The following is a 26,459-nucleotide window of genomic DNA, read 5'->3' on the forward strand; positions in this document are numbered from 1 at the left end:
AAGCATAGGCTATGGTAAAGGCAACGCCCAACCACAGTCGATACAAAAGCGTGGCGTCTGGTCGGCGAAGCCGTTATGGCGCTGGAAGACTTATGTGGGATCAAGTGAATACAGTCGCGTATTTCTTAAATGTGGCTCATTCTATTGCGACGCGGTGCACTGCCGAGCAAGTAGATGGAGCTTCCGTGCTGCGTCAGTTCTAGGAAGTGGAATTGGGACGTGGTGCTCCTAAGTATGGGCTGAGCGGGCAGCTTGATCGGCCCGTTCATTGCCGGTAATGCCGCAGTGACTTGGAAGCCATTGGAAGGTTATTTCGTGGCCTGCTTCACTTATATGGTGGAATGTCTCTGTAATGTGAAATATTAGCTGCTCGCGTGGTCCGCGTCGTAAAGGTGACAGTAGAGACTGCAGTGCCGCCTTCGAATCGCAAAATACTGTCCGCGTGTGTGACGGTTCTTCACCAATGTAATGAAGGGCAGTAAAGAACGCTGCGAGCTCTGCGAGCTCTGCTGCCGTCGACGTTATCGCCTGAGTCGTCTTAAATTTGACTGTTCTAACTTTCGCTGGTATCACGACTGCCGCCGCGGAGCTGTTTGGTAGGACAGATCCACCAATGTAGATATGCGTAGAGTCGTGGTAGTTCTCGGAAAAAAATAGTAGCTTGAGCTTTTTAAGAGCTGGTGATGATAGATCAGCTGTTTGCGCGATGCCAGGTATTGTGAGGTTGATTTTTGGCTGAGTGAGGCACCGTGGAGGAATCGAAGGTCTCGCAAACGGAGTGAAACAAGCTGGCAATGATTCATCATGTGCGGTAATCGTTTGGCTGAAAGATATGCGTGGTCTCTCGGCTGCTAGAGAGGCTACGTGGTGACCTTGGCTAGGTGCCTTGTCTGGGTCCTGAGTACGTCAATTTCAATGTGGGTCTTGCCAAGGTGGTCTCGCTAGCGATTGCTATCGTAGCCACTGTTGATGCACTCTGAGGCAGGCCTAGACAGATCCGGAGCGCTTGAGCCTGAAGACTTTATATTGTGCGTAGATTAGTTTTACCGGCGTTGTTATTGCTGGCAAGCGGTATCGCAGAAAGCCGAAAAAAGGCACCCTGTACAGTTGTAACATGGCACTCGTCGACATTCCCCAGGTCTTGCCAGTGAAAAATTTGAACAGCTGGCAGATGCGTGTCAACCGTTTTTTCACGTATGATACCTGGAGGCTCCGTGAGAAGTCCCTGCCGATTATGACACTTAAAATCTTGTACGATCGAACACGTGGTAATATTTGGCCATTTATCATTACGCTCTAGTTTGTCATGGGTTTGCGCGTAAATGGCACTAGTGCGCATTTCCCGGAGGAAATTTCCAGGCCTCGGTTACGCTGCCTCTTCGGGAGCACACTTATCTAAGCGAGAGGTCTTTCTGGCTAATAAATTGCGCACCAACAGCTTAGCTAAGTGAATTCGGTGTGGGAAATCAATCGTACGGGCCCTTTCATAAATTTTCTAAACCATTTACAGCATGCCTGCGCAGAGTAGCAAACTGGAAGCGCTAGTTTGCTTCGCAGCGTCTTCAAACTTTCTATGTCTCCATCTTACACATGTAAGGCGCGAGGTAATCTAGTGACCCCCGTTGCCCTGCCATACTATAGAAATTTCGGCACAGTCGAGTAGCATAGTTCAGATTCCGAAAGACCACCTCTGAGATGAAGCACATTAATAACTACGTTCAGTCGGTTGCTAACTTCTGTGTGTTTAGTCTGGACACTGGTCATCGAGAATGCGAACTGACTTGCCATATTTTTGTGAACTGTGGTTTTACAGCGCTAATATTTACATATATTAGTGCTTAGCCAGGAACTGCAGACATAAAGTGTTTAATTGCGTTGCTAGCGCACTTACTCTACCGCATAAGAATGACGTATTCAAAAAGAGCCATTGCTGTACACATAGTTGTGGCCCTGTAGCTCGTAATTGTGAAGTCTGTTGTTTTAGCTGCCGCATAGCATTGAAAGGAACCGTTACCACAATGCCCGTTATTACCAGTAAGAAAAAGTTGTGTGTCTCGTATTTTTTCTATTTTTTGCTGCAGGGAGTACTGATATTCCATAGCATGCACAGCCACGAGTAAAGGGCCATAGGCTCATTTTGTAATATCAGAAGCCTTTGTGTTTTAGCGCCTTTATTCAAAGCTTTAGTTTCTGACGACTGCAAACAGTAAAGTCGCGGAGACTGAAGTTATCTATGCTCTCATAGACTCGGGAAGTTCCGCACCATCAGGAACGAAAGGAAGACCCTGGGGTGTCCACCCAGCACCTGCTACCTTGGACTCGCTGCATGGAGGTTTAGCAGACTGCCACCACGACCAACGTCTGTCCTCGGACACATTCACGTTGCCCGTGCTAGCAAATTCGCGGATGCGCTCGGTCACATGCTCGGGGCATTCCCGCTGGGCAAAGTGACCCGCCCCCTCGTAGTAGACCACCAGCGAATTCGACAACCACTCCTGGTTGTATTGGGCGACGGGCGTGGTAATGAACTCGTCTTTCTTGCCCCAAAGCATGAGTGTAGTGACGTTGATTTTGCGGTAGGGTATTTTGTTCAACTGGTCACTGTCGTTGTTGAAGGCGCGGTAGTAGTTGATGGTACCAGTCAGTGCTCCTGCGGGAAGAAGCAATGGTAAAGTTTAGAGCCCCTAAGAAAGGAACTTTTCATTGCGTGGATCATATGCATACACATATACATCTACCAGACAGGATTATACGTATACCGTACGTACACCAGGCAGGATATAGTAAAGGCTGCTCAGCAATTGACCCTATTCACACGATCAATCAGGTGATAGAGAAATGTGCGGAATATAACCAACCCTTATATATAGCTTTCATGGATTACGATAAAGCGTTTGATTCAGTTGAAACCTCAGCAGTCATGCAGGCATTACGGTATCAGGGTGTAGACGAGCCGTATATAGTAATACTGAAAGATATCTATAGCAGCTCCACAGCCACCGCAGTCTTCCATAAAGAAAGAAACAAAATCCCAATAAGGAAGGGCGTCAGGCAGCGATGTACGATGTCTCCAATGCTATTCACAGCGTTTTTACAGGAGGTATTCAGGGACCTGGATGGGGAAGAACTGGGAATAAGAGTTAATGGAGAATACCTTAGTAACCTGCGATTCGCTGATGATATTGCCTTGCTTTGTAACTGAGGGGACCAATTGCAATGCATGCTCCCTGACCTGGAGAGGTAAAGCAGAAGGGTGGGTCTAAAATTATTCTGCAAAACACTAAAGTACTGTTTAACAGTCTCGGAAGAGAACAGCAGTTTACAATAGGTAGCAAGGCACTGGAAGTGGTAAGGGAATACGTCTGCTTAGGGCCGGTAGGGACAGCGGATCCGGATCATGAGGCTCAAATAATCAAGAAAATAAGAATGGGCTGGGGTGCGTTTGGCAGGTATTCTCAGATCATGAACAGCAGGTTGCCATTATCCCTCAAGAGAAAAGTGTATAACAGCTGTGTCTTACCAGTACTCACCTACGGGGCAGAAAGCTGGAGGCTTAAGAAAAGTGTTCTACTTAAATTGAGGACGACGCAATGAGCTATGGAAAGAATAATTATGGGTATAACGTTATGGGGGATAAGAAGACAGCAGATTGGGTGAGGGAACAAACGTGAGTTATTGACAGCTTAGTTGAAATCAAGAAGAAGAAATGGCCATAGGCAGGGCGTTTCATGAGGAGGCAAGATAACCGGTGGTCGTTAAGGGTTACGGACTGGATTCCAAGGGAATGGAAGCGTAGCAGTGGGCGGCAGAAAGTTAGGTGTACGGATGAGATTAAGTTGTTTTCAAGGACAACATGGCCAGAATTAGCACATGACCGGGGTAGTTGGAGAAATATGGGAGAGGCCTTTGCCCTGCAGTGGGCGTAGCCAGGCTGATTATTATTATTATTATTATTATTTATTTTTATTATTATTATAATTATTTTAATGATCATGATACATATATAAACAAAAATTCTCTCCTAAATGCAGCACGGAACTTTATAAGTAGGCTTGCATGGCCACGTTTTATTTTAGATGTGTGGAGATGCGTATCAACGAAGGTTGGCAGTAATGTATAGGAGACAAAAGCGAATGCTAGGCCCAGAAATCAGCCCTCTTGAGCTGTGCCGAAATCAGTGCCGGTAATCAGTGCATTCATCTGCTATAAGGGTAAGTTGTTCGGTTGGGGTAACAATGGGGAAATTTTTTCATCCGACATTTTTCTCTCACTATGCCTTGGCGTCTCAGGTTTGGCTGCGTGACGTCACCTATTTCTGAGCCTAATTCTACGTTTCACTCTGGATAATTTGAGCCGTGACCAATGACGGAAATATTTTTTTCGTTGATTTTATATTATTTTTTAGTATTGAACTAATATTGAAATTCCGCTCGCTTTTTAGGGCCCGTCAATTCAATCCATGAGTCATAAATGTTGATTTTGAATCACAGCGTATTTTATTTTATTAGCCAACTTCGCAGTAATCACGCTCCAGTGAGGCTGTATTTCTGAATGTGTATGTTGTTAAGGTATAGAGAACCAGTTATCTAGTTCTAGTCCACTTCTCCTTTGCTTGTTTTCTATAAGGCAGAATGGTCGATTGTTTTTTCTTTTAAGTTTCTGCGTGCCTTCTAGATACCCTTGTAATTGAACTACTGCAGGGCGCTCAAATATGCCAGTAGTACTTCCTCTAGCGTTTTGACTCTGCCACCGATTTCCATCCAGAGTTTTCACTTTTCTGTTACAAGTCAATATGCCAATCTGAGACGTGAAAGCTCAATAACTGAGAGGAGGCATACCCGGTTTGGAGTAGGTGTACTTGTGGGCGTATTCCTCCTCCTTCGTGAAGCCCTTGTGTACCATATCAAAGAAGGCAAAGTCTTTCAGGATCAGGTACTGCTCGGGCACTACAGGGCGTCGGAACGGAAGCTGGTACCTGCGCAAAGACAACGTACATATCTGAGGCGACCAACATGTTGTTGATGCACGTATTGTGAAGAAACTGTGTCAGTAACACTTCTGCAAATGGATTCCCCACTGCGGCCAACGACAATCTGCTTATGGCTAAAAATAAACGACAAAATGAAAATGTTCTTGCGCCAATGAAAACTTACGATACAGATTTGAGGTAGCCCTATAATTTTGTTGTTATCTGTGTGAGAGGAGTTTGTGCCTTTCCAATACAGTGGTCTTTTCTTCGAATTTTGTCTGGTTCTAAACATTGTAGCGAGCGATATCTTTCTGTGCACATTTCCTGACTCTTTTATTAGGAGTTGAAGTGTTGATAATAAAAAAATATGTTCAGTGAAAACTTTTTTTAAAGACCCTTTTAACACAGAGGCTTACAATCATCACTCTCCTTCAGAGCGGCAAGAAGCCTCACCATGACATCCTCATTTGCGTAGGGCTGCGGAAAAGCTGCTTAATGAAGGCCTTGGGATGCATGCTGTTGATGAGCACCATCTTGTCGATCATCTTCTCGTGCAAAGTAGCGAAGCACATGCTGATCATGCCACCCCAGTCGTGGCCCACGAGCACAACTTCTCGCTTGTGGTCGGGGTCTGAACGTGAGCAAGGAAATGTAGTATTTGCTTAGTTTTTTGACAAGTACTTCAATTATCCACGGCGGGAAAAGCGCTTGGCACAAAAAACAAAACAAGTCGTAATCACTTCGAAAAATTTTATGGGAAAGCCACTTGCTCGATTTAGGTAGGAAATATTGTAAAAGGCAAACAGGTGGAAAAAGTATTATAAAACTCTAACGTTTCCCCTCAGCGGCTCTCAAGAAGCTGGTTTTCGTGACACCGCTCCGTCATTGAATCAAGGATCACAAAAAATGATGAAGTTGCCTGGCAACATCAGTTAGCCATGGTTTCAGGCGCATTAAAAGGCCCTGTGCTAAATTACGCAGAAACATTCTTTATGATGTATTTATTGCCGCGCCACTGTCTCAATTGAGACCCGATGGTGACGACAAAGACGATTTGCTCGAGAGTGCGCGCAGGCTTTGTCAAATAAGAGAGGGCTGCGTTCCCTATTCCCGGGTGTGCCGACAGTGTGCGACAGGACGTTCTCTCGCAATTAAAGTTCCCAGTATATATATATATATATATATATATATATATATATATATATATATATATATATATATATATATATATGTAGAGGATCCAATTCCGGTGCCACCGCCACTCGGCTCCTCGTCGGTTGCTCTCAAAGTTCGTTCTCTGCTCTCTGCGTGCGTCTGTCTATAGCGTACGCATTTCGCGCTCCTATAATATATATATATATATATATATATATATATATATATATATATATTTAATGCGAGTGTTTATTCCGATGTGGTGTCGATTAAAGTAAGATAACTGCAGACGCACGTAGAAAAGCAAGCACAAACTGAATTTTATTGTTTCGGTCGCGGTCGAGCCTTTATCAAAAGTGCCATTGCAAGCACCCTGACTTCGACTTATACATTTCGTGCGTAAGACTGGAGCATATCCAATAAAAGAAAAGAAGAAGAAACCTACGGCTTCATGAATAAAAGCGCGCAAACATTCAGCGGCGTCAATAATATCAAGACCCGCACATTAACTCAAGTTAACAGATGCGTAGGCATATACACCAAATTCAAAAATACAGGTAGCCTATGAATGCAATATGGAAATATGTGATAAATTAAAATAATAATGACCAATATTAGAGAAAGAGGTGGGGAAGAATTTCCAATGAAAGCTGCGGAGATATGCATATAGCTTCTTAAACATGCTAGGCGAGATTAAATAACAACTTGTAAATGCACAAAGCAAAGAGGAAATATATTCATTGCTGCCCCAGACATGTAGGGCCACTTAGAAACAAGTCACTTGGTACTTGGGTACGCATGAGAGCTTACCTCTACTTTCAGTAATTCCTCTTGAAAGTGTGCTAAACTTATGTGTTCGAAATGAGTCGCAAGCTCTCTGTCATAGTACATGAAGAATCCTCATTTTAAAGTAGTGGCCTCTTATGGTTTGGCAAAGGGTAGCCATGTTTGTTCACATGTTAGGTTATAAGGAGCTCAGGTATAGATTGTACATGTTATATGTGATTAATTAGGCGTAGCCCCAAAGGGGTTTCCGTCTGTCCGATATGTTATGCGCGGAAAATGATGTATTCAAGGAGATATACTAGGTCACAAGGGTTACATTTGGAATGGGCTTAGATTTTTCATTAATATGAACACACGTTGCTTTTCTCATTGTTAATGATACCCATCTTCGCGCAGAATTTGCATCGAAGATTTCCACATTGTGGCAGCTTTTGAAGTTAGCTGAGTTAATTTTGGAAGACGTGGCAACATCTGTGAGGTTGGTGACACGTCTGTATACAGGCCGCAGAGGTTCAAGGGCAATTTGAAGCATTTGATCGCTCTGTAAGAGTCTGGTATGTTGTTCCTGGAGGAAACGATTTATGCTATCTGGTAATGCTCAATTCTTCACCATAAGGTTAGTCTGCAAATCGGGGGAAGCTGGTTTGCTTTTGAGGAGCGCATGACAACGAGGCCGGTTTTTCAATCGCGTCGCTGTAAAAAGAGGCAGTATAACGCTGGTGTAGTAAGTTGTTACCGACTTCTTCATAGTACGATGCAAAGTCCTCTTTTTTAGCGCATATCCGCTTAAAACGCAGAGCTTGGCTGTACGGGCTTGCTGTTTGTAATGTAACAATTCCTCTTTGTAGAAGATTTGGTGATTATCGGTTGAATTTGTGTAAACTGATGTTATAGGCTTGTTTTTGTGCACACTAATTCTAACATCCAAAAAGGTTATTGCGGAGGCCTCATATGTAGAGGAAAACGTGATGATTGGGTTTACTGAGTTGAACTGACAAATAAACTTAAGAAACTGTTCGTCGCCGTGGGACCAGATTAGAAACGCGTGGTTTGTTAACCTTTTGTAAAACAGTGAGTATAACGAGCAGCTTTAGGAAACACTGATTCCAGTATGCCTATGAATACGCTGGCGTAATTATTACCGATTTTAGTTTCAACTGACATGCCGTTGACTTGCATGAAGTGCTTTCCAGTAAATTCGAGACCATTGAGCTCCAACACGAACTCCCACTAATGTATGATGGAATAAAGCGCAGTTGCGATCAGTTGTCAATAAAGTGCCGTTTAGTGTTGCGCAGTTGTGATCCAGTTCCCGTTTTATACAGGCCGTTGCGGCTGAATTTCGGTGCTTGTTGTCTTCAATTCGAAGCGCTTTTTGTGTTCAATTTAGGTGCTTGTATTTCGTCTCACAATACAAATATGCCCCATAATAAGAACTGAGTATCTAATTTTTACAAGCGTTCAACTATATTCGATGCTCTGCATACATGAAGAACGATGAGAAAACGGCACAGTAGCACACCACGTGCTGTTTTCGTTCTCGCGTTATCTAAGATCAAGTAAAAACATCAGGCAAAGATCAGGCAAAGGTTAAGGTCACGCAAAAAGCGCTAGAGCAGTGCATGTGATAACAGCATGATCATTCGTGCTGTCTCGCACGTCATTGGAGGTAGGATAATTTCCCGTCACTACACGTTCCAAAGAAGTGCTGTCATTTTGGCCGGCGTTAATTTTGATTCCTGTGTAGCGCTTTAAAATTCCGCTTTTTACAACGTCAGCACGCTTCGGCGCCTCCCTTGTAGACGTTTTCTTAAACTACCAGAAAATCAGCGTGAATAGCTTGAGGCTACACGCGGTAACAGAAGACTCTCTTTCGTCATAATTCCTCAGTGCCTCCTGCCGAGCTGGTGCGTTCAGAGCCCTGGAATTTCTTCTTCGGCTCTCTCTATATTGGGTCCAGGTAAAAATTTTCTCAGGGAACAACATTTGGAAACAGCAGCGTAATCCTTTTAACCGACAGCCTTAAAAGGATGCATCTAGCTGCAAGTATGCTTACTACACCGCCGACTATGAATGCTAACTATTATCCCTTTTCTTGGGCTCTCGCAGTTTTTATTGTAATGTCTGGAGTACTGATTCTCTCCGGCAATAATACTACCATAGATTTGTGCTTGTGACACTAAGAGTCGGAACTAGCCTCACAACGATAGCGCTATGATTTCAAGGTGAGCACCGTGTGACTTGTATCTGAGAAAACACCCACAACAGTCTCCGGTCTATCGTGTTTATCAGTTACGTTACAGCAAAAAAGATTAATTTCTAGAATGCTCAGCTTCTCCATGGATGTCTATATGAAATGCCACTCGCAGTATTACTGAAGCAGTGTGTGTTCTCTTCCACCTGAGATGTGAAAAAAGAATGTGTGCTCAAGAGAAGTAATGTAGCATTAAAGGCTGCAAGATACCCGAATGACTTTGGTGACTATGCTTTCCTTAACTGTACAGTGAATAATGATTATGGCGCGTTTTCGTCTGGCCCTGCAATCTTGCCGGCCTGTTTGTTTCGGAGACATGCCGCATTTTAGTGTCCGCGTTTGCTGTGCAATATACTTGGCGAAATGCATGAAGAATTCACCCTTGCAGAAGCAATACACCTACTAAAGGTCTCGCAGTAAATATGTGGTAATCGGCGTTAACAGCATCCAGAGTGCAACAAGTTTGACCTAGATTCTTCTCTTACCCATTCATCTCTGCGCGATTTTTACAAGCAGATACATTGGCACCCTTTGCATGAAAGTGATGACCTACTGATTAGGGTTTTGGGCAGATACATTAAGAGAACTGGTATGTACTAGTACAAGTTTATTTGTTAAACTTTGTTGAACACTTACGGCCCCCTTCTTAGCACATGCCTACTGTGTCTCTGAACACTCATGACGAAAAACAAAGCGATACTTACTCAGTTTGTCCAGAAGTCCTTTGACGTCACCGATTAATTTCGGCATGAGATATTCGGCGGTGTCGCTCGGTCGTGTGGTGTTACCGTAACCGCGCATGTCCGGGGCCACAACACTGCAGGAAAGATGTAAGTCATGTAATCATTTGTTATATGAAAACGTTGGTTCAGATTACCAGCAGTAACGGCGACAATCGAGCAGCGTCGACAAAAGCTGCTAAGTGTGAAAGTGACAAAGAACGTTTCAGGCTTCTATATTTGCATTAACTTTTGAGAGGGATGTCTCAGAAAGTTTGATTTCCTACGCAATACAGGGTGTGCCAGCGAAATTTCAATTTTTTTAAAATGAGATTTGTTACGTAAAACCAATCTAGTTGCTGACCGGACGTACTCCAAAAGGCCACGTAATGAGTAAATAAAAAACTAAGTTTCACACTAATTACCTTATGAAAGATATTGAAATTTACAAATACCAGCCGTGTGTGTTTGCAGGGTGAATCCGCATGCAGGATGAATCCGACATTTGTGGAGAAATGCATTGGCGTTCCCGTTACTTTTGAGTTTCAATGTAGAAAACGGTGTTTTATTAAGAAAGTAAGCGGTATTACAGCGCATTTTCGCTGCAAGTTCGACGACGCATACCTCTCAAGTGGCGATATCAACACAATTATTTTCAAGAAGATATGGCTTACAATCTCTTCTGCTAGAATTTATAACTTGCAGCATGAGCCAAAACGTAATTAGGTAAGAGAGAATTAGTTAATTTTTGTTGAGTCCTTGATTACGCATTTCAACGTTTTCTGCACGTAATGTGCACCTCTTTGACTGGGACTAGCTGCCGATCTAGAATTGTGCAGCCTCTGAAGGCAATTTTTAAAAATTGAGTGTGTTCGCTGAAACAGGCAACAGCGTTTATCATAATGTAGGGTTGCTAGAGCAGCGATGTGTTAATTCAAGGGAAAAGTAATTCATTTCGCATGCATCGATCCTGAAAATTTACGATCACTCTTCCATTAACATACTTGCACAGGGATTACTCGTACATTTAGACGTCGCCTAAATGATACGTAAGGAATAGCTCTTGGGAAGGACAAGGCCCACCTAAGCTTGAAGAAAGGAAAACGGGAGATTCCGTCAATTGTTACTAAAACGTTTGCTAAAGCTCTGCTTATGGGGATACTCCTGTATTATCTAAAACACGGTACGGGCCTAGCCACTTCTTTATTTGCAGGATTGTTTTTTTTATTTGTCGTGTCTTTCTTTTTCGGGAAAGGAAGGAAAGGCAGAGACGTTGTAAGTACCAGAATTCCTTGCTGAGCTCTGGTATCTGTCTGTTCCAGATGAACCAGAAGTCCAGGAAACCGTGCAAGAACAACAGCATTGTACGGCTTTCAACATCGCAGCCCTTGGTCACATAGTGGAATGTAATGTTCTAAAGAAGAGAAGAGAGAAGGCAAAATGTACCAACAATGTTCTTAATGGGCATATAGACTAGTTCTAGTATATCTTCGACTACAGTGTCTTGCAATAATCATTCAGATGTCATTACCCACTCTAAGAAAATATATATGGCTTGCAGGAATTTACATGTTAAGATTGAACAATATTAAAAAAATTGTAAGCGTCAGTGGCCACGTTGTTGTTCGGAAGCACCTTACCTCATACCGCCGGACAGCTCTGTGTTAAGCGAAAGAACCTGAATAATGTCGACATTACAAGAGTGGCCATGTTTGATTCTCTGAACTTCTTACGTAACTGAACGATTTTCCTTCCGGATCCCCCTCCCTCTACAAAGATCTGTAAGTCAATGAAGAAAATACCATATGTTGCAATATCGTAATTAACTTCTCAGCATATATTTTATCACTTTCTTGTCGCAGTTATATATTTTTCTCATATGTATTTGGTACCATAAGATGCATCGCAAGTGACAAGCACTTTCTGCGTGTCAATAGCTTTCTAAACTCTCCCTTATTGATTATTCCCGTGCGTTTAAGTGTTGTACCACAGTTATGAAGACTGTAGCACCAAGTTGTCCAGGAACTAACATTATGAAAGCTTATATTTAGTTGTGCGAGCTGTTTGTGGAATATTTCTCTCCGACTCACACCACTTTGTTCCCCTAATTTCCAGTAAAAACTAAGTCCAGAAGGGTAGCATATGTATCCGAGAAAAACTGTTTACTCTTAATATACGATCCTTGTGCGGAGACGTTTGACCTTCGCTTGCTGATGAAAAGCACTCTGTCATGTGCCTCTTTGACTCAGCAGTAACAAAACTAAAAATAATCCATCGCTGATATACCCGCCACCAAACATTACTGAAATCTCAATTTTGGTCATTATCGACACCCAATGGATTCAATAGGCGTATAGACGCGGGCAACGCTGTCAACGACAGTGTACTTACGTTTGCCGTCAAATATGCGTGCTTTCCGAACTTCTCGCTGTAGAATTCTGCCGGTTCCGTTCTGTTTGCGGGAACGAGAACAGAGGGACCGTGCACAGCGATCTGCAGCTTCACGTATCCCTGCATCCAGAGGCCCATAGCGGTTGCTATGGCGAAGAACAGCGCTTGGCCGAAAATGGTGAGAGCCATCTCAGTGGCAGTTCTTCAGGTGGCTTTGCTTATAGACACTCTCTGTAACGAAAAAAACAGCGTGCAAATTCTCTGGATGTGAAGCGGTACCCAAGACTCGCCTCAATCTCTGATCTGATTACAGTTATGACGTGTGTGTGTGTGCGAAATACACTTCGCTGCTTCTTACGAAAACGTTCATTATTTTAACTTCCGATGTTCTTGTGGTACGTGCAATACACGCGAGCAGTAAAGAGAGCAACGCCAACAAAGACGCCAAAGACAAATTCAACAGCACTAATTATAACAAGGGCGAATAAAATACCACAAAAAGGGGTGACGCATTTGTATTCAAAAGAGAACTATTTCTTAGCGATATTTTACTGGCCTGTTTACATCGGTTTATGGCACCTATCGCAACTTCTGTTCACAACTTCTGATCGTTTTTCGACAACCACTTACCTAAATGTTTTTCTAACGCTTCATTAAATACAAGAAGTATTTATTCTTGGGAAGGTTGTATGCAAAGAAGTTTTCAATATTGTCACAGGCTATTCGTGCAGTGCTTTCATGACAATTGGTGGTCTTGTGGTTAAAACACACATGTCATCCTTGATAAATGTACAACCATAGGTACTATGGGGTATGTCTGTTTACATTCGGTACAGTTATCTCAAAATACCGGAATTTGTCGTTGAGTAGAATATGGTGAAGAAGAAAAGTTTTATTTATTCACTCAAGAAAATAAGAAAACTGCCACAAACATACAGAAGATCCACAATGTGCACGAAAATCTTCAATGCAAATAGCGAAGGGTAATGGGCCAAATACTGACCCATGAGTAACTCTCCTATCAATTATTTAAAATTAGAAAGCTGTTTAGAAATGCTAACAGCCTGGTTTCCAGCTAGTTAAATAATCGTGATCAAAAGCCAGCGCCAGTTCTACTTCACCGATAGCATTTTATTTAGCAATAATACACTATACAGAATTGAACCAAACGCTTTTGTGTGGGGTCAATGCACACTGCTGCAGTATATTTACCTTCGCCAATGAAGTCCTTAATTCGACCAGTGAATGAAAGAAGCGCAAGATTAGTAGAGCAACCTGCATGGTAGCCAAACTGTCTGGTGCAAACAAGGTCAAATATTTCTAAATAATAAGTTAGACGCCTTACAAAACATTTCTCTATAATTTTGCTGAATACGGAAAGCAAAGCAATAGGACGATAGTTAGAAATCCACCCCCTATCGGCATTTTTAAGTACAGGAACGATTGTGGCTTTTTCTTAAGTTTATATGGAAATATACCGTGTTTAAATACAAGGTTGTTACGCATAAAAATGGGTGAGCAGCGATATCAGTAAAATATTTTGGATGTACTGATTCAAGATCAGCACTCTGTGCCTTTATTGGTTCTGTAACATTGTGTATTTTATCCTGAATGCACTGACAAAAAATGATTGCGGTCGTCTCTGGGCTGTTGTTACAGGGCTGTTAGGAAGGGGCTTACTATTAACTGAAATAAATTGTTAAATTCATTTGCAATGTCTGATGGATTGTAGAAAGCAGCCCTAGGGTCGCAAATCTCACTTATTTGCCAGTCTTTTTGAGTTCTTATTCAAAAATGAGTTTAAGAGACTCCGCTGTATAGTAATACTTCCAGCTTCATTATTTTAATTTAGCAGTACCTCCTTGTGCCATCTTTCAGCAATTTGTTTAGCATATTTTTGTTCAAGAATGTCAATTCTGCAATTCAAAGTAAATGGGCAAGGTTTAGCTTTTGTCCTACATATTGCCCTTCTTACGCATGCGCACTAGCAAAGTGTCTGTGAGCCATCGGTTATGTGGCACGGGATACATCTTAGTACATTTAACAAAATTGTTCGCATCATGGACACATTGCTGTATTACGGATTAAAAAGTTACAATAGCTAGCTCTGCATTTCATTGCAGCTTTATCGTCGACTAGTCAAAAGAAGAGTTTGAATCTATGAATTGAACTTTGGTAAACAAGTACCTATGGAAAGGACGCTGAGCTCGTGGTGATGCAAATCACAAGCGACAAAATATGGGATTGCAACCTGTAATGACAAGTGGTATTAAACCACACTCATCGCAAGATATTTAGTAAGGTAGATCTAGGTCAATGAGCATATTTTAGCCACCTGTGATACATCTTGTTGGCAGTGTAAACAGCTGCTGATTACAGAAGCCTTCAAAACAGTTCGAACATTCAACCGCAATATGTTTGGCTTCATCCAGAAGGGTCACGTTTACATTGCCTATAGTAAAAACATTTTTTTCCTTTCGCCAGGTATCTTGTGTAGGTTTTCGTATAGTGCTGAGCAGAACTAAGAGACACATGATGATGGTGAGCGATATATGCAAGCTAGGATAGCTTTGTCAGCACCAGATTGTGTAACTAGAAACTGTAAAAGCGCACGAAGACGAGAACGAAGATAGTGGACAGGACGAAGTGCTTTTACAGTTTCAAGATGCATGCAAACCAAATGCCCAGCTATCCACTCTGTTACAGATTGTGTCTGTTAGACATCAATTGCAATCCAAATAGATTCAGTGTTGTGAGCTCAGAAGTGGAGGTCGTTTGGGCGTTTGTATATTATGCAAGATGATACAACAATAGCAGAGGTACAATAACTTTTAAATTGTGACTGACAGTAATCAGGTAGTCTTGCAGGGAATAGTTTTTATTGTGAGATAAGAGCCATGTCTCAGGCATACAGATGAAGGAATTGTGGTAGTCACAGGATGCCAGGTAAGCATAAATGCCATCACAATGCTTTCTTAGAGTGCGTGCGTTAAAGTGGATAGCCGATAAACCTTGGCTTTCAAAAAAAACGGTGACGAAGTTTTGTTGACTAATACGTGTTAAAGTGTTATGAAGGTTAACTTGCAATAGCTGATTGGCAGAGACTAACTACGTCGTCTGGCTAAATACAGAAAGGTCTGTGTCCTTTGCGATGCGGAATACCCGACTGTCAGCTGACTTTCTCGCCTTGATGCGGCAGTTATCCCTCCACAGATACATCCAGCCATGTTCCCCCCTTAGCTTCAAGCTTCAACGCTTTAGGGAACATCCTTTTTTTCAGCATCATGTGGTCGTTAACATAAAAATGGCGCCTTTTAGATCCGCCAAAGCCGAGGTCATTAGCGTTCAGTCTAGCTTTTCGTGTCTTAGAGACGGAATCTTCATTCTTAGTTCGTGAGCAATAGCTTGCAATGACAGTTTCCTCAGCCGTTGCAAGCTTCCCTGGAACTTGGTCTACGACATCAATATCGCTATCCATGATGGGACAATTAGGTTTGGCACCTACAGCTTTTATAGTTACAGGGGTTATTCTTCAAGTGTACAGGGTTTATTCTTCAATTCAACATTGTTCAGCCAAGAGTACCGCTGAACTATCATCACGTTTGCTGTCTCGGTTTCATTCTGTGATTGTAGAGCTTGATTAAAAGCTATTAGGCGCTCCTTCTCTGACTTCAATTTCCCGCAAGAGAATTCAGCGTTTCGTTGTGACGAATACAAGAAGCATGCTGAAATTAATCTCACTCGTTTCACGCATCTGAACAAGATGCTCGCATGAAAATTTTACCTAAGGAATTTCGTATAGGCCAACGGGTTAAGCGTGGTACTCTTGACATTTAAACACTCAAATGCGATGTAAAACACAAAAACGCCAGAACTTGGGATATGTGGGCTCGCCACCGCACTCGGCTCCTATAGACATAGCTGGCTTTATATTTTTGTCAGTGCTCCAAGTGACTGAAAGGAGGCTCCAAGTGACTGATATGATTAGAGTAAAATAAATGTGTGAATGAAGAAGGACATGGTTTAGAAGAACTGAATATAGGATACAGTAAGAGTCGATGACAACTGAAACACCCCAGTTTCTAAAAGAATTAGAGCGACATAGTTTCGTAACGTCGGGCCAGGATAGTTGTAGCCACGTATGCAGAGCACTGTCACGCCAACAAGGAGAGATCGCTTAGAATAACTACTAGCAAAGGTGTTTTTGCTGCCGAGAAAAGAAAAGTACCGAACTGACCGGTGCTGGCAAGTGGTGCTCCGGGCAGTGCGTCGCTTTGTCAGCAGGCGCAGTTAGTCACATTGTGTCCTAAGAAATGTCGCATGCACGTGCCTATCTCAGCAGCGACGCGATAAAGGGTACAACGTCCCTTCAGCCTGGCTTTACTTCATCAAGCAACTTCCTTAGAAGCAGTGCACACTACCGTAAAGTTCCCGTTGTGCAGTGGGGAGTGTCATCTGCACGCCTTATCACCTTTGCAAATTGAGGAAGCAAGTGCAGCAACGAATGATCCTTGTCGCCTGCTGCGGTTGGTTATGCTTTTCAACAAACTTGCAAATCGCTAAAATATGGGTATTTTGATTTTGTTATCGACATTTTATGAGGTCGCTGGAAAACAATAGTGGCCTCGGATGCTGTTTTTTTTACAGGTGACGCGTTTCTTGAAGATACCAATACACCAAAAGCAATATACCGCGTAAAACTTGCACTAAATTATCTTACGCAAGCTCAAACAACGGTTGTAAGCAAAGCGGCCGATATTTATCTCCGCACACCATAAATCAACTACAGTTGCGAGAACTCGAGAGCTTGCAACATGCCTGTGTTTCCATAGTAACGAGTGCAGGAGAACCGTGAACTCGGGTTTGAATTCCCTTGTAGGAATTAAAATCGAAGACTTCAAAGTGCTGGAGTCCCTCAAATGTCGCGCAGTAAATTCAGTTAGATTGTATGAACCTACAATGTGACGTGTAACAAGAAATAGTCAAGAGATAGCAGCTGAAATATTTTGCGCAGTATATCTTTAACTGCTTCCAGTGCATAGGTGAAATAGATTTCGTCGTTTCCAATTTCCTTACACCAATCGGATGTTGGCGTGTTACGTGAAACAGAAACAAATATTAAGGTGTGCGGCTACGAAACGAATAGTCCACATGGAAGGACAAGGGTAGATAGCTTTGCATATATTAAATTGATAGCGCCTATTTGTAACGAACAACTCCGCAGTGAGTGCGGCCGCTTCATGTGTAGTAGTACGGATACTAGAAATAGGGAAAGTTGCTACAGGGCTTCGACTGCGGTGCTGCGATCGCGAGATATACTAATTCATGGTGTCATTTACGAGGTGGTTCCTAATGAGGCTACCACTCCGTGTGTCTGCAGATGTGTCCATGGGGCTTGGTGATTCGCGGATGGCATGGGGATAATGCATTCTAGGCTTTTACGTGCCAAACCCACGATCTGCTTACGATGTACGCCATAGTGATGGACTCTGGATATTTGGCCAGCCAGGGCTTCTTTAACGTACACCTAAATCTATGTATACGGGTGTGTTCGCATTTGTCCCTCATCGCAATGCGGCTGCCGTGGCCGGCATACGATACCGCAACATCGTGCTTAACAGCTCAGCTCCACAAGCACTAAGCAACCACGTCGGGTAGGTGTACGGATAAGCAGCGGGTCCCACGAGAAAGCTAGCGCATACATTGATGATCATCCATCGTGATTTCTGCCTCAGTATATCATCTATGTATGTGTGCGTGTTCCGCTTATATTAAGGACCTATCGAAGTGCTGTTTTGCATGCCAATCAAGCCTATAGCAAGTGTTGCGGCTTGACCGCTGTGTTAGTAATATTAAATCACCCGCGACGCCAGGGATGCGGTTTCATTGCTAGGAAAGCTTTTCTCCCATTGAACACTAGGATATAACAAACATCAACCGCAGCTTGAGACGAACTAAGGTTGTGAAGATTTACGATTAGTTAACAGCGTGAGCAGCAGGGTAAATAGACAAAATACAAGTCCGTGGAAGGGTTAAAATCGACGAAAGCGCAATGTGACCGAAAGAATTGGAAACAGAGAATACCCATTTGAAATCCTGGATAACCGCGGGAAAATAAAAAAAAATAGCTGTGGCTTAGCTAAGGTTAAGCCCAGGATGCGAAGCATACTAGCCTTTATTTTAGTTGTTGAACCACTGTTTGGTCTGGTGAACTGCTGTTGCTTGGCTATATTTGGTTCGGCTAGACGAAGAAACAACTCATGCGTTACTCTGCTTCGCCTTCAAGAGTGGAACGCGACAGCGTTCCCGTCGACCCGCCAAGGGGTGTAAGACAATGGGCTACGGCGCAGCGACTACGCGCCCCGCATTGGACGCGGTGAGCGTCGAGCAACGCAGCGTTCGGCGCGGCAACGAAATGTGCGCCTGAGCAAGCGATGCACGCCTGAGCCTTACAAACAGCTCGTTTCTAAGGCAACACCGCATTCACTAGAGGCGCTTTTGTACCGCTTTGAAGCATCGTACTCGTGGCTCAGTGGTAGCGTCTCCGTCTCACACTCCGGAGACCCTGGTTCGGTTCCCACCCAGCCCATCTTGCAAGAGTTGAGCCAAAGCCACCTAGAAAATCAGTCTCTGTAGCACGCCGCAACCTTCGCTTCTCATTCCAACGAGCAGCTGTCTCCAGGAGGCATCTCACCTCGTGAGTGTCTAGCAGAGGCAAGCGCAGCTGCTTATGGACGACCGCACGCCAAGTTTCATCCTAGACGCCAGCGCTCGTTTCTCCCCTGGCGGAACGATTTCATCTCCAACGGGTGTAGGTTTCCGCCGCCGCTTCCCTTTCGCGCCCGCGTTCAGTTCGCGCTGCGCGCCAAACGTCTCTTGTTTGCGACGGCGCCTCTTCGGATGACCGGAAATTATTATTTTGTTGTTAACTGTCACGACAGCAATGTAAACACGAAAGGGTTGATGCCACCAGTGAAATTCTGCCGATTCACAAGAAAATGGTACGAAAAAAGCAGACGACACACATGGATTACTGCGGTGCGCCGAGCGAAGTAAACAACTGGCAAACGAAGCGAGCTCGTTCATTGATCACTCCTGAGTGTATGACGGTTTTTATATGTAATCCACATGAATTTAATAATTACTCGGTACATAATCCTTTTATTCATATAAAAACTAAGTTTTTCGACGAGCGCTTGTCCTGTCTTCTTTCTCGTGTTTCGTTTATGTGTGCGCTGCCCAAGAATGGAAACCACTTCTGTTGTATGCGCTAGCAGTGGCCGAAGTTCACGCGTGCCGAGAAATTGAATATGTGAACGATGCATTGAACATGACCGGAGTTCATTCCCGCTTCACCACTGCACCGATCGATCGAGTTACTGGACGATACGCGCCCGCGTCTTGGCCGCGCCGGCATTGCTGAAGCAGGAATGATTACTAATACTTTCAACTTCCGTCTCTTGAGCACTGTTAAAAAATGGCCAAGCTGTCTACATTGCTGCTTCTATTCCATATTGTAGGGGACGCACTAGTTAAAGTTGTGTGCGCATGTCGTACTTGTGCTATGCAGCGATATATTTTGTTTATTTCCGCACAGTGTCGATGGAAGACCGTTGTCGCCATCAGAGACTACACGGATTTGTAGCAAACATATTGTGAGAAACTGCAAAAATGACTTTAGCTCGTATGTGCCGCATGTATGTGCCGCATCGTATGTGCTGACGATTTTTCCGGCGGTACATACGATGTCGTTTCCAATCACCTGCTCAGCGTCACTTACATGGTTAAGCAGACGCTGCCCTTTCGCCGCATTGCAGCCATAAAAATAATCGTCAAGCGTACCGATCTTCTTAAAGGCAAAGAGAAGCGTGTACAGTCTGTTTCACACTTAGGGGAAAACTCGGAACCTATTGCATCGCGATGCGGCAAGCAATGGAGTCGTGCGGTGGCAGCAGCTCGAGCAGGCGCAGACGCTCGAGGGCCGGAGTCGTGATCTGCGTCGTCTGCTACTGCGGCGCGCGCTGGCCGCATTTGTCGGGAAGCGTGCTACTGTCAGGGGCAGTGCACGTATATTTCTTCACTGTGTGTGCTACCGTAATAAGCAGCGACAAGACGCACCAAGATGTGCGCGCAACGTGTTCAGTCTTTGACTCGAAAGGAAAACAAAGCACTCAACAATGATAACTATGGGAGTCGAACACGATGAAACAAACGGATACTATTAAATGAATGTTTTAGGTTCAGACAATGAGCTGGAAATGATTTTTCTCGACAATCATTCGCTACACCAGACAGACTCTGCCCGCCGGCGGGGAATTGGACACGTCACGCTCGGAACTTCAGTTAGTATCTCGTCATGACCCCAGCGGCAGCGATGACAGCGCTCGTCCTGGAAGGCAGTGAAGTGCAGAATGACTTGATCAGGGATGTGTTCATTCGCAGCACGTCTCAGTCGCTGACGATGGTAGATCGAAGCCTATCCTCGGGCGACAGATAGAGGGCATGATGCGCCAGCGATACTTTCAACCCCCAGACATTTTAAATGATGTTGGCGCCCGGGGATTGAGGCGGCCACTCCAAGAGAGTGCCTGGCGCGCTCTTCTAGCTGTTGTTGCACCACACGTGCAGTGTGGATCGGCGACCTATCGCGTTAGAATATATAGTCGCCTTCCAGAAACGGGCTGTCAATAATGTATGGAATCAGTACGTCGTCTATGACTGCCCTGCAGCGATGAACTTACCTTCGAGGCGTATCAGTTGGCGTCGCACAACGCATAGTAAAGAATACCGGCTCATTTCACGCCGTAACGATGAGATGAGTAGAACGCCGTTCTACTGATAGTAGAACGTTTCCCGACAATGCGGTCAGCGCGCGCCGCCGTAGCAGACGACGCCGTTCAAGATCCCGCCCCTCGAGCACCTGCGCGAGCTGCTGCCGCCGCCTGACTCAAGCGCTCTCCGCATCGCGATGCAATGCGCTCCGAGTTTTCCCCTAAATGAAACAGACTGTACACCGCCCTTCGAACGAAATCTCCACGCGCACACACGTAAGCACACACCGCGCGCGGCGCGAAACGTGCCTAAACACGCGCAGTGCAGGAGGCAATCAAGGCGGCGCGAACGAGAGATGGGAGAGGGGTACCACCCGCTAATAGAATTTTGCGTCGCATGCGGCGCTCTCAACGCCGGCGCAGCAGCGCCGCTCTCGGTGCCGTTCTTGTCCATATACCGCCGCGACGCCGCGAGCGACGGCGCGAGTTGGAGCCCTGTTTCTTCTCTGTCGTGACGTCACGGTGTCACGTGGTATTGAAGGCGACACCGCCGCGCTTGAGGAGCTGGGTTGAGCTCTCGTAATATGCTTCGCATAAAAAGTACATAGAGAGAGACAGTGGCTATTTCCATGCCAATTAAGGAGAGGAAAATGAGTCAACTGCACGCCGTACCTCTTCGATGATCCGGTTCAACGATTTGCGCCATGGTAAATACATTGCAAAGTGTTGTTCAGGAGCTCACACATGTACAAACACACACACACACACATATATATATATATATATATATATATATATATATATACCAGCAATATGCACGCTCTTCCGCGCTCTCGAAAACAAGTATATACATATACCACGTTACCTTCTTCACACACCCGAGAGACAAAATTCGGTATGAAACACGTATCGGTATAATATAGAATTTTCTATCTTGAACTTCTTCGATTGCCGACGGAGCCGGTGTAGGTGGGCAAGATGATCCGCGAATACGCTCCATAACGGAGTGGCAGTAGGAGTCATTACGTTGGCTAGAGGCAAACGTATCAGAATGGCTGGAAGGGAGCCGGTCGAGAGCTGCGAGCGCCGGGAATGCAGGCGACGCGCCTGCGGTTTCCTCACGGAAGGTGGTAAGCAAGAATCAAGCAATACACGGAGCTGGCATCGCGCTTTCTGTTTGCCCACTGCAGCAGCCTTTGATTAATTGCTTACCTACGTACACTAACAAATGCATTTAAAGATTCTTTTGGTGGTTCTTCCTATCCGTTGCTGTTCCTATCCGTTTGTGGCTTCTGATGACTTCATCAGAAGCCACAATGAAAGTGTGATGTTGGAGGGAAAGGGTGAAAACGCCAGAACACTCAGTAGAATCAATGAGGACGCTGGGGCGGAACGCGATGGTTTACCGCATACAGAATTTGCACACAATATTGCGTTTACTCAGCCTCTGGATCCTTTAACTATCAAGCACAGAGTATTATTTTTGTTGCACTTTCAGAGGACGATCTAATTTGAGCCCATGAAAAGGAAAAAAACAACATCCTTTTGCGATTTAGTAGCATTGACTACCTAAGTGCCCATTACTATCGAGAAATAGCATTACTAGAAAAATTCATCGGCCGACAAGAGTCAATATGAGAAACAAATACTGAGCACCCGCCTTTGCCAGTCTGAAGATGCGCAAACAGGCTGCTAGGTTGATGCATGGCACGATCTCGGACGTTCAGCACCTCCCCCCACCTCCCCCCCCAGCTACTGCAGCTCCCATTAAATTCCTGCTCTCAAACGAGCGTCTGTAATTGCAGCTTCTCTCTTCCATAAAGTAAATGGTTACACGCAATAAGAAAACAAAAATGTAATTGAAATGCAGTGAGCGCGGCCACGTAAACAATGTAATTGGGAAAATAGACAATTACCCAGAAATCTAATCTATTACAAGTATTATCATCATCATCATCATCATAGCCTGGTTACCCCCCCTGCAGGGCAAAGGCCTCTCCCATACTTCTCCAACAACCCCGGTCATGTAGTAATTGTGGCCATGTCACCCCTGCAAACTTCTTAATCTCATCCGCCGATCTAACTTTCTGCCGCCCCCTGCTACGCTTCCCTTCGCTTGGAATCCAGTCCGTAACTTTTAATGACCATCGGTTATCTTCCCTCCTCATTACATGTCCTGCCCATGCCCACTTCTTTTTCTTGATTTCAACTAAGATGTCAGTAACTCGCGTTTGTTCCCTCACCCAAATCTGCTCCTTTCTTATCCCTTGACGTTACACCCATCATTCTTCTTTCCATAGCTCGTTGCGTCGTCCTCAATTTAAGTAGAACCCTTTCGTAAGCCTCCAGGTTTCCGCCCCGTAGGTGTGTACTGGTAAGACACAGCTATTATACACTTTTCTCTTGTGGGATAATGGCAACCATCTGTTCATGATCTGAGAATGCTTGCCAAATGCACCCCTGACCAATCTGATTCTTCTGATTATTTCCGTCTCATGATCCGGATCCGCCTTCACTACCTGCCCTTAGTAGATATATTCCGTTACCACTTCCACTGCCTGGCTACCTATTGTAAATTGCTGTTCTCTTCCGAGACTGTTAAACATTACTTTAGTTTTCTGCAGATTAATTTTTAGACCCACTCTTTTGCTTTGCCTCTCCAGGTCAGTGAGCATGCATTGCAATTGGTCCTCCGAGTTACTAAGCAAGACAATATCATCAGCGAATCGCAAGTTAGTAAGGTATTCTCCAATAACTTTTATCCCCAATTCTTCCCAATCCAGGTCTCTGAATACCTCCTGTAAACACGCTGTGAATAGCATCGGAGAGATCGTATCTCCCTGCCTGATGCCTTTCTTTATTGGGATTTTGTTGCTTTCATTATGGAGGACTGCGGTGGCTGTGGAGCCGCTATACATATCTTTCAGTATTCTTACCCTGATTCAGTAATGCCTCCATGACTGCTGAGGTTTGGACAGAATCAAACGCTTTCTCGTAATCAATGAAAGCTATATATAAGGGTTGGTTATATTCCGCACATTTCTCTATCACCTGATTGATAGTGTGAATATGGTCTCTTATTGAGTAGCCTTTACGAAATCCTGCCTGGTCCTTTGCTTGAAAGACGTCTAAGGTGTTCCTGATTCTATTTGCGATTATCTTAGTAAATAATTTGTAGGCAACTGACAGTAAGCTGATCGGTCTCTAATTTTTCAAGTCTTTGGCGTCCCCATCCTTATGGATTAGGATTATGTTAGCGTTCTTCCAAGGTTCCGGTACGCTCGAGGTCATAAGGCATTGAGTATACAGGGTGGCCAGTTTCTCTAGAACAATCTGCCTACAATCCTTCAACAAATCTGCTGTTACCTGATCCTCCCCACCTGCCTTTCCCCTTTGCATAGCTGCCAAGGCTTTCTTTGCTTCTTCCGGCGTTACCTGTGGGATTTCGAATTCCTCTAGACTATTCTCTCTTCCATTATCCTCGTGGGTGCCACTGGTACTGTATAAATCTCTATAGAACTCCTCAGCCACTTGAACTATCTCACCCATAATAGTAATGATATTGCCGGCTTTGTCTCTTAACGCATACAGCTGATTCTCGTCAATTCCTAGTTTCTTCAAGTATCAAATACGTGTAAATCGTTACGTGCATATATCTCCAGCTTATATTACCAAATAAATTGTCTCGTCATTTGACTGCTTTGATTGGTATGGCTTAGAGCAGCATACACATTGATTCGTTCGTGATAGCTGGCCCCTTCAAAGTATCCAAGCACTCAAATTCACAAGAACAGGTAAAAACGGGTAGGTTTATTCTGTTCACGACGCACGGTCAGCGAGGCCATGAAAACAACACTGCTCTTTGTTGCGTGCTTCTAGCTTATCTCTGAAGTAGCCCAAGGCCTACTTGCAAAACGCTTAAGGACACATGCAACGAACCCACAAATCTGAGGCTTTCAGCTTCGTTTCACCCACAGGGTGCTCCTGCCTAGAGTCAATAGAAACGCTAATTTGCGTTCACTAAGGGACGAATGCGTCTTAACAGTTGCAGGAATTTTTCCTCAATTAATCAGCGCACGTTTGATAGCAACCAAGTCCTTGAAAATCTACCATGACCACAGAGAATCTACAGGCACCCTGCCGTGAAAGATACGATTCATGATTCAGGAGAAGTTATGGGGTTCGCAGTTTCTATTGACATAGTACGTCGCAACATCACTGTGAGAAAAGGATATGGTATCATCGACAGTGGTTCTTGGAAATATGCAATGGTCGCTTTGCAGACTGTCATCATTGCCAACAACATGCTAGTTCTATACCTATTTTGTATTTCTTTTGTTCCTGTGGTGCTGAAAAGACGTCAGATTTCGGACCTATTTTAGTGCAGCAGTAAAAGAGCACACATTTTTTTTCGTTATAACGCATTCTATTGATGCGCGAATGAACTGTTCCGCGCGCCAATTAAATAGGCGGTTTCTCCCCTTTACTTTTACGAGTTTATTCTCAGTTATGTTTTCTCATTCAGTTGCACTTTACTAGGGGTGGCAATATTTTCGCAGTCGGTGGGTAACAAGCGCTAAATCTCGCTCACGCTTGTGCACTGTTTTATAATAGAAAATATGATCTCATAAAAATGACATGTGGCCAGAACTGAACTCAAAAGACCTCACCGAAAACGTGCTGCAAAAAACGCAAAACTAATGCATCACTAGCACTCCTTATTCTTACCTGCTTGGTGGCTAAGCGGCTATGGCTTTTAGCTGCTCGGTTGGGGCGTCCGCATTTCGATGAGAATGAGAGGGTAATAAAGCTTGTGCACTTGGATTTTGGTGTACCATAGAAAACACCAATTGTTAAAAATTATTCCGAAGCTATCCGATACGGCTTTTCTCTTAACCGATTGTGTAGTTTGGGGATGGACACACTTGCAATTTACGCACTCGTAATTGATCTGGTAGGCACAGGTGCACCTGAAGTGGCCGTCACACTTACCGTGAAATGTTTTCTTTACTTGCGTCAAAGGCGAGTCGAGACGACAGGGTAAGACCCCTGTCAATTCGGGCCAGTGTTGTACTTAAAGCATAGGAGAACGGACCTTTTATTACGTATCGCTGTGGGCGTTATCTTTGTGATGCGACTAACGTTTCATAATTTGCAGGGCTACATAACGCCTAATAAATGTGAATTGCGGGAAATTAGAGCAACATCCTTTGGCAATCGCCTCAGCAGATGCACTATATCAAGGAGGGTCAAGTTATCTGACCCTTGACACAATCAGGCCACAAAAGGTGGCTATGTTGCAGCAGCCCTTGTCAGAATGTATTGCCAACGTCATTGTTCTTCAAACACGTGTAGGACTGTACTAGGCGGAAAGTTTATCGACTATAGCCGCCGTGATAAAGTACAACACTCCC

At 44.2% G+C, this 26,459-nt stretch overlaps 1 protein-coding gene across 1 annotated transcript; it reads right to left on the reverse strand.

Annotated features, from left to right (window-relative positions):
* Window positions 1-2,154: 2,154 nt before the first annotated feature.
* On the reverse strand, window positions 2,155-26,226 carry LOC126534375 (AB hydrolase superfamily protein YfhM-like). The gene is made up of 7 exons (XM_050181648.3): window positions 26,038-26,226; window positions 12,275-12,505; window positions 11,167-11,297; window positions 9,869-9,981; window positions 5,423-5,600; window positions 4,839-4,975; window positions 2,155-2,650 (listed from the first exon to the last, which is right to left on the reverse strand). Exons 2-7 carry the CDS (start codon window positions 12,461-12,463, stop codon window positions 2,232-2,234), a joined length of 1,167 nt encoding a protein of 388 aa, XP_050037605.2. The 5' UTR covers window positions 12,464-12,505; window positions 26,038-26,226; the 3' UTR covers window positions 2,155-2,231.
* Between the last annotated feature and the right edge of the window lie 233 nt (window positions 26,227-26,459).

The sequence above is a fragment of the Dermacentor andersoni genome, chromosome 7, assembly GCF_023375885.2.
Source record: "Dermacentor andersoni chromosome 7, qqDerAnde1_hic_scaffold, whole genome shotgun sequence".
NCBI lineage: Eukaryota > Metazoa > Arthropoda > Arachnida > Ixodida > Ixodidae > Dermacentor > Dermacentor andersoni.

What these genes read in the sequence shown, in the direction of transcription:
- LOC126534375 (XM_050181648.3), bottom strand. Translation starts at nt 12,463, where the DNA reads ATGGCTCTCACCATTTTCGGCCAAGCGCTGTTCTTCGCCATAGCAACC. An exon ending in GAGCTCAGCAAGGAATTCTG is followed by an intron (nt 9,982 to 11,166) that starts GTACTTACAACG and finishes TCTTTCCTGCAG; the next exon opens with TGTTGTGGCCCCGGACATGC. An exon ending in GTACACCTACTCCAAACCGG is followed by an intron (nt 2,651 to 4,838) that starts GTATGCCTCCTC and finishes TTCTTCCCGCAG; the next exon opens with GAGCACTGACTGGTACCATC.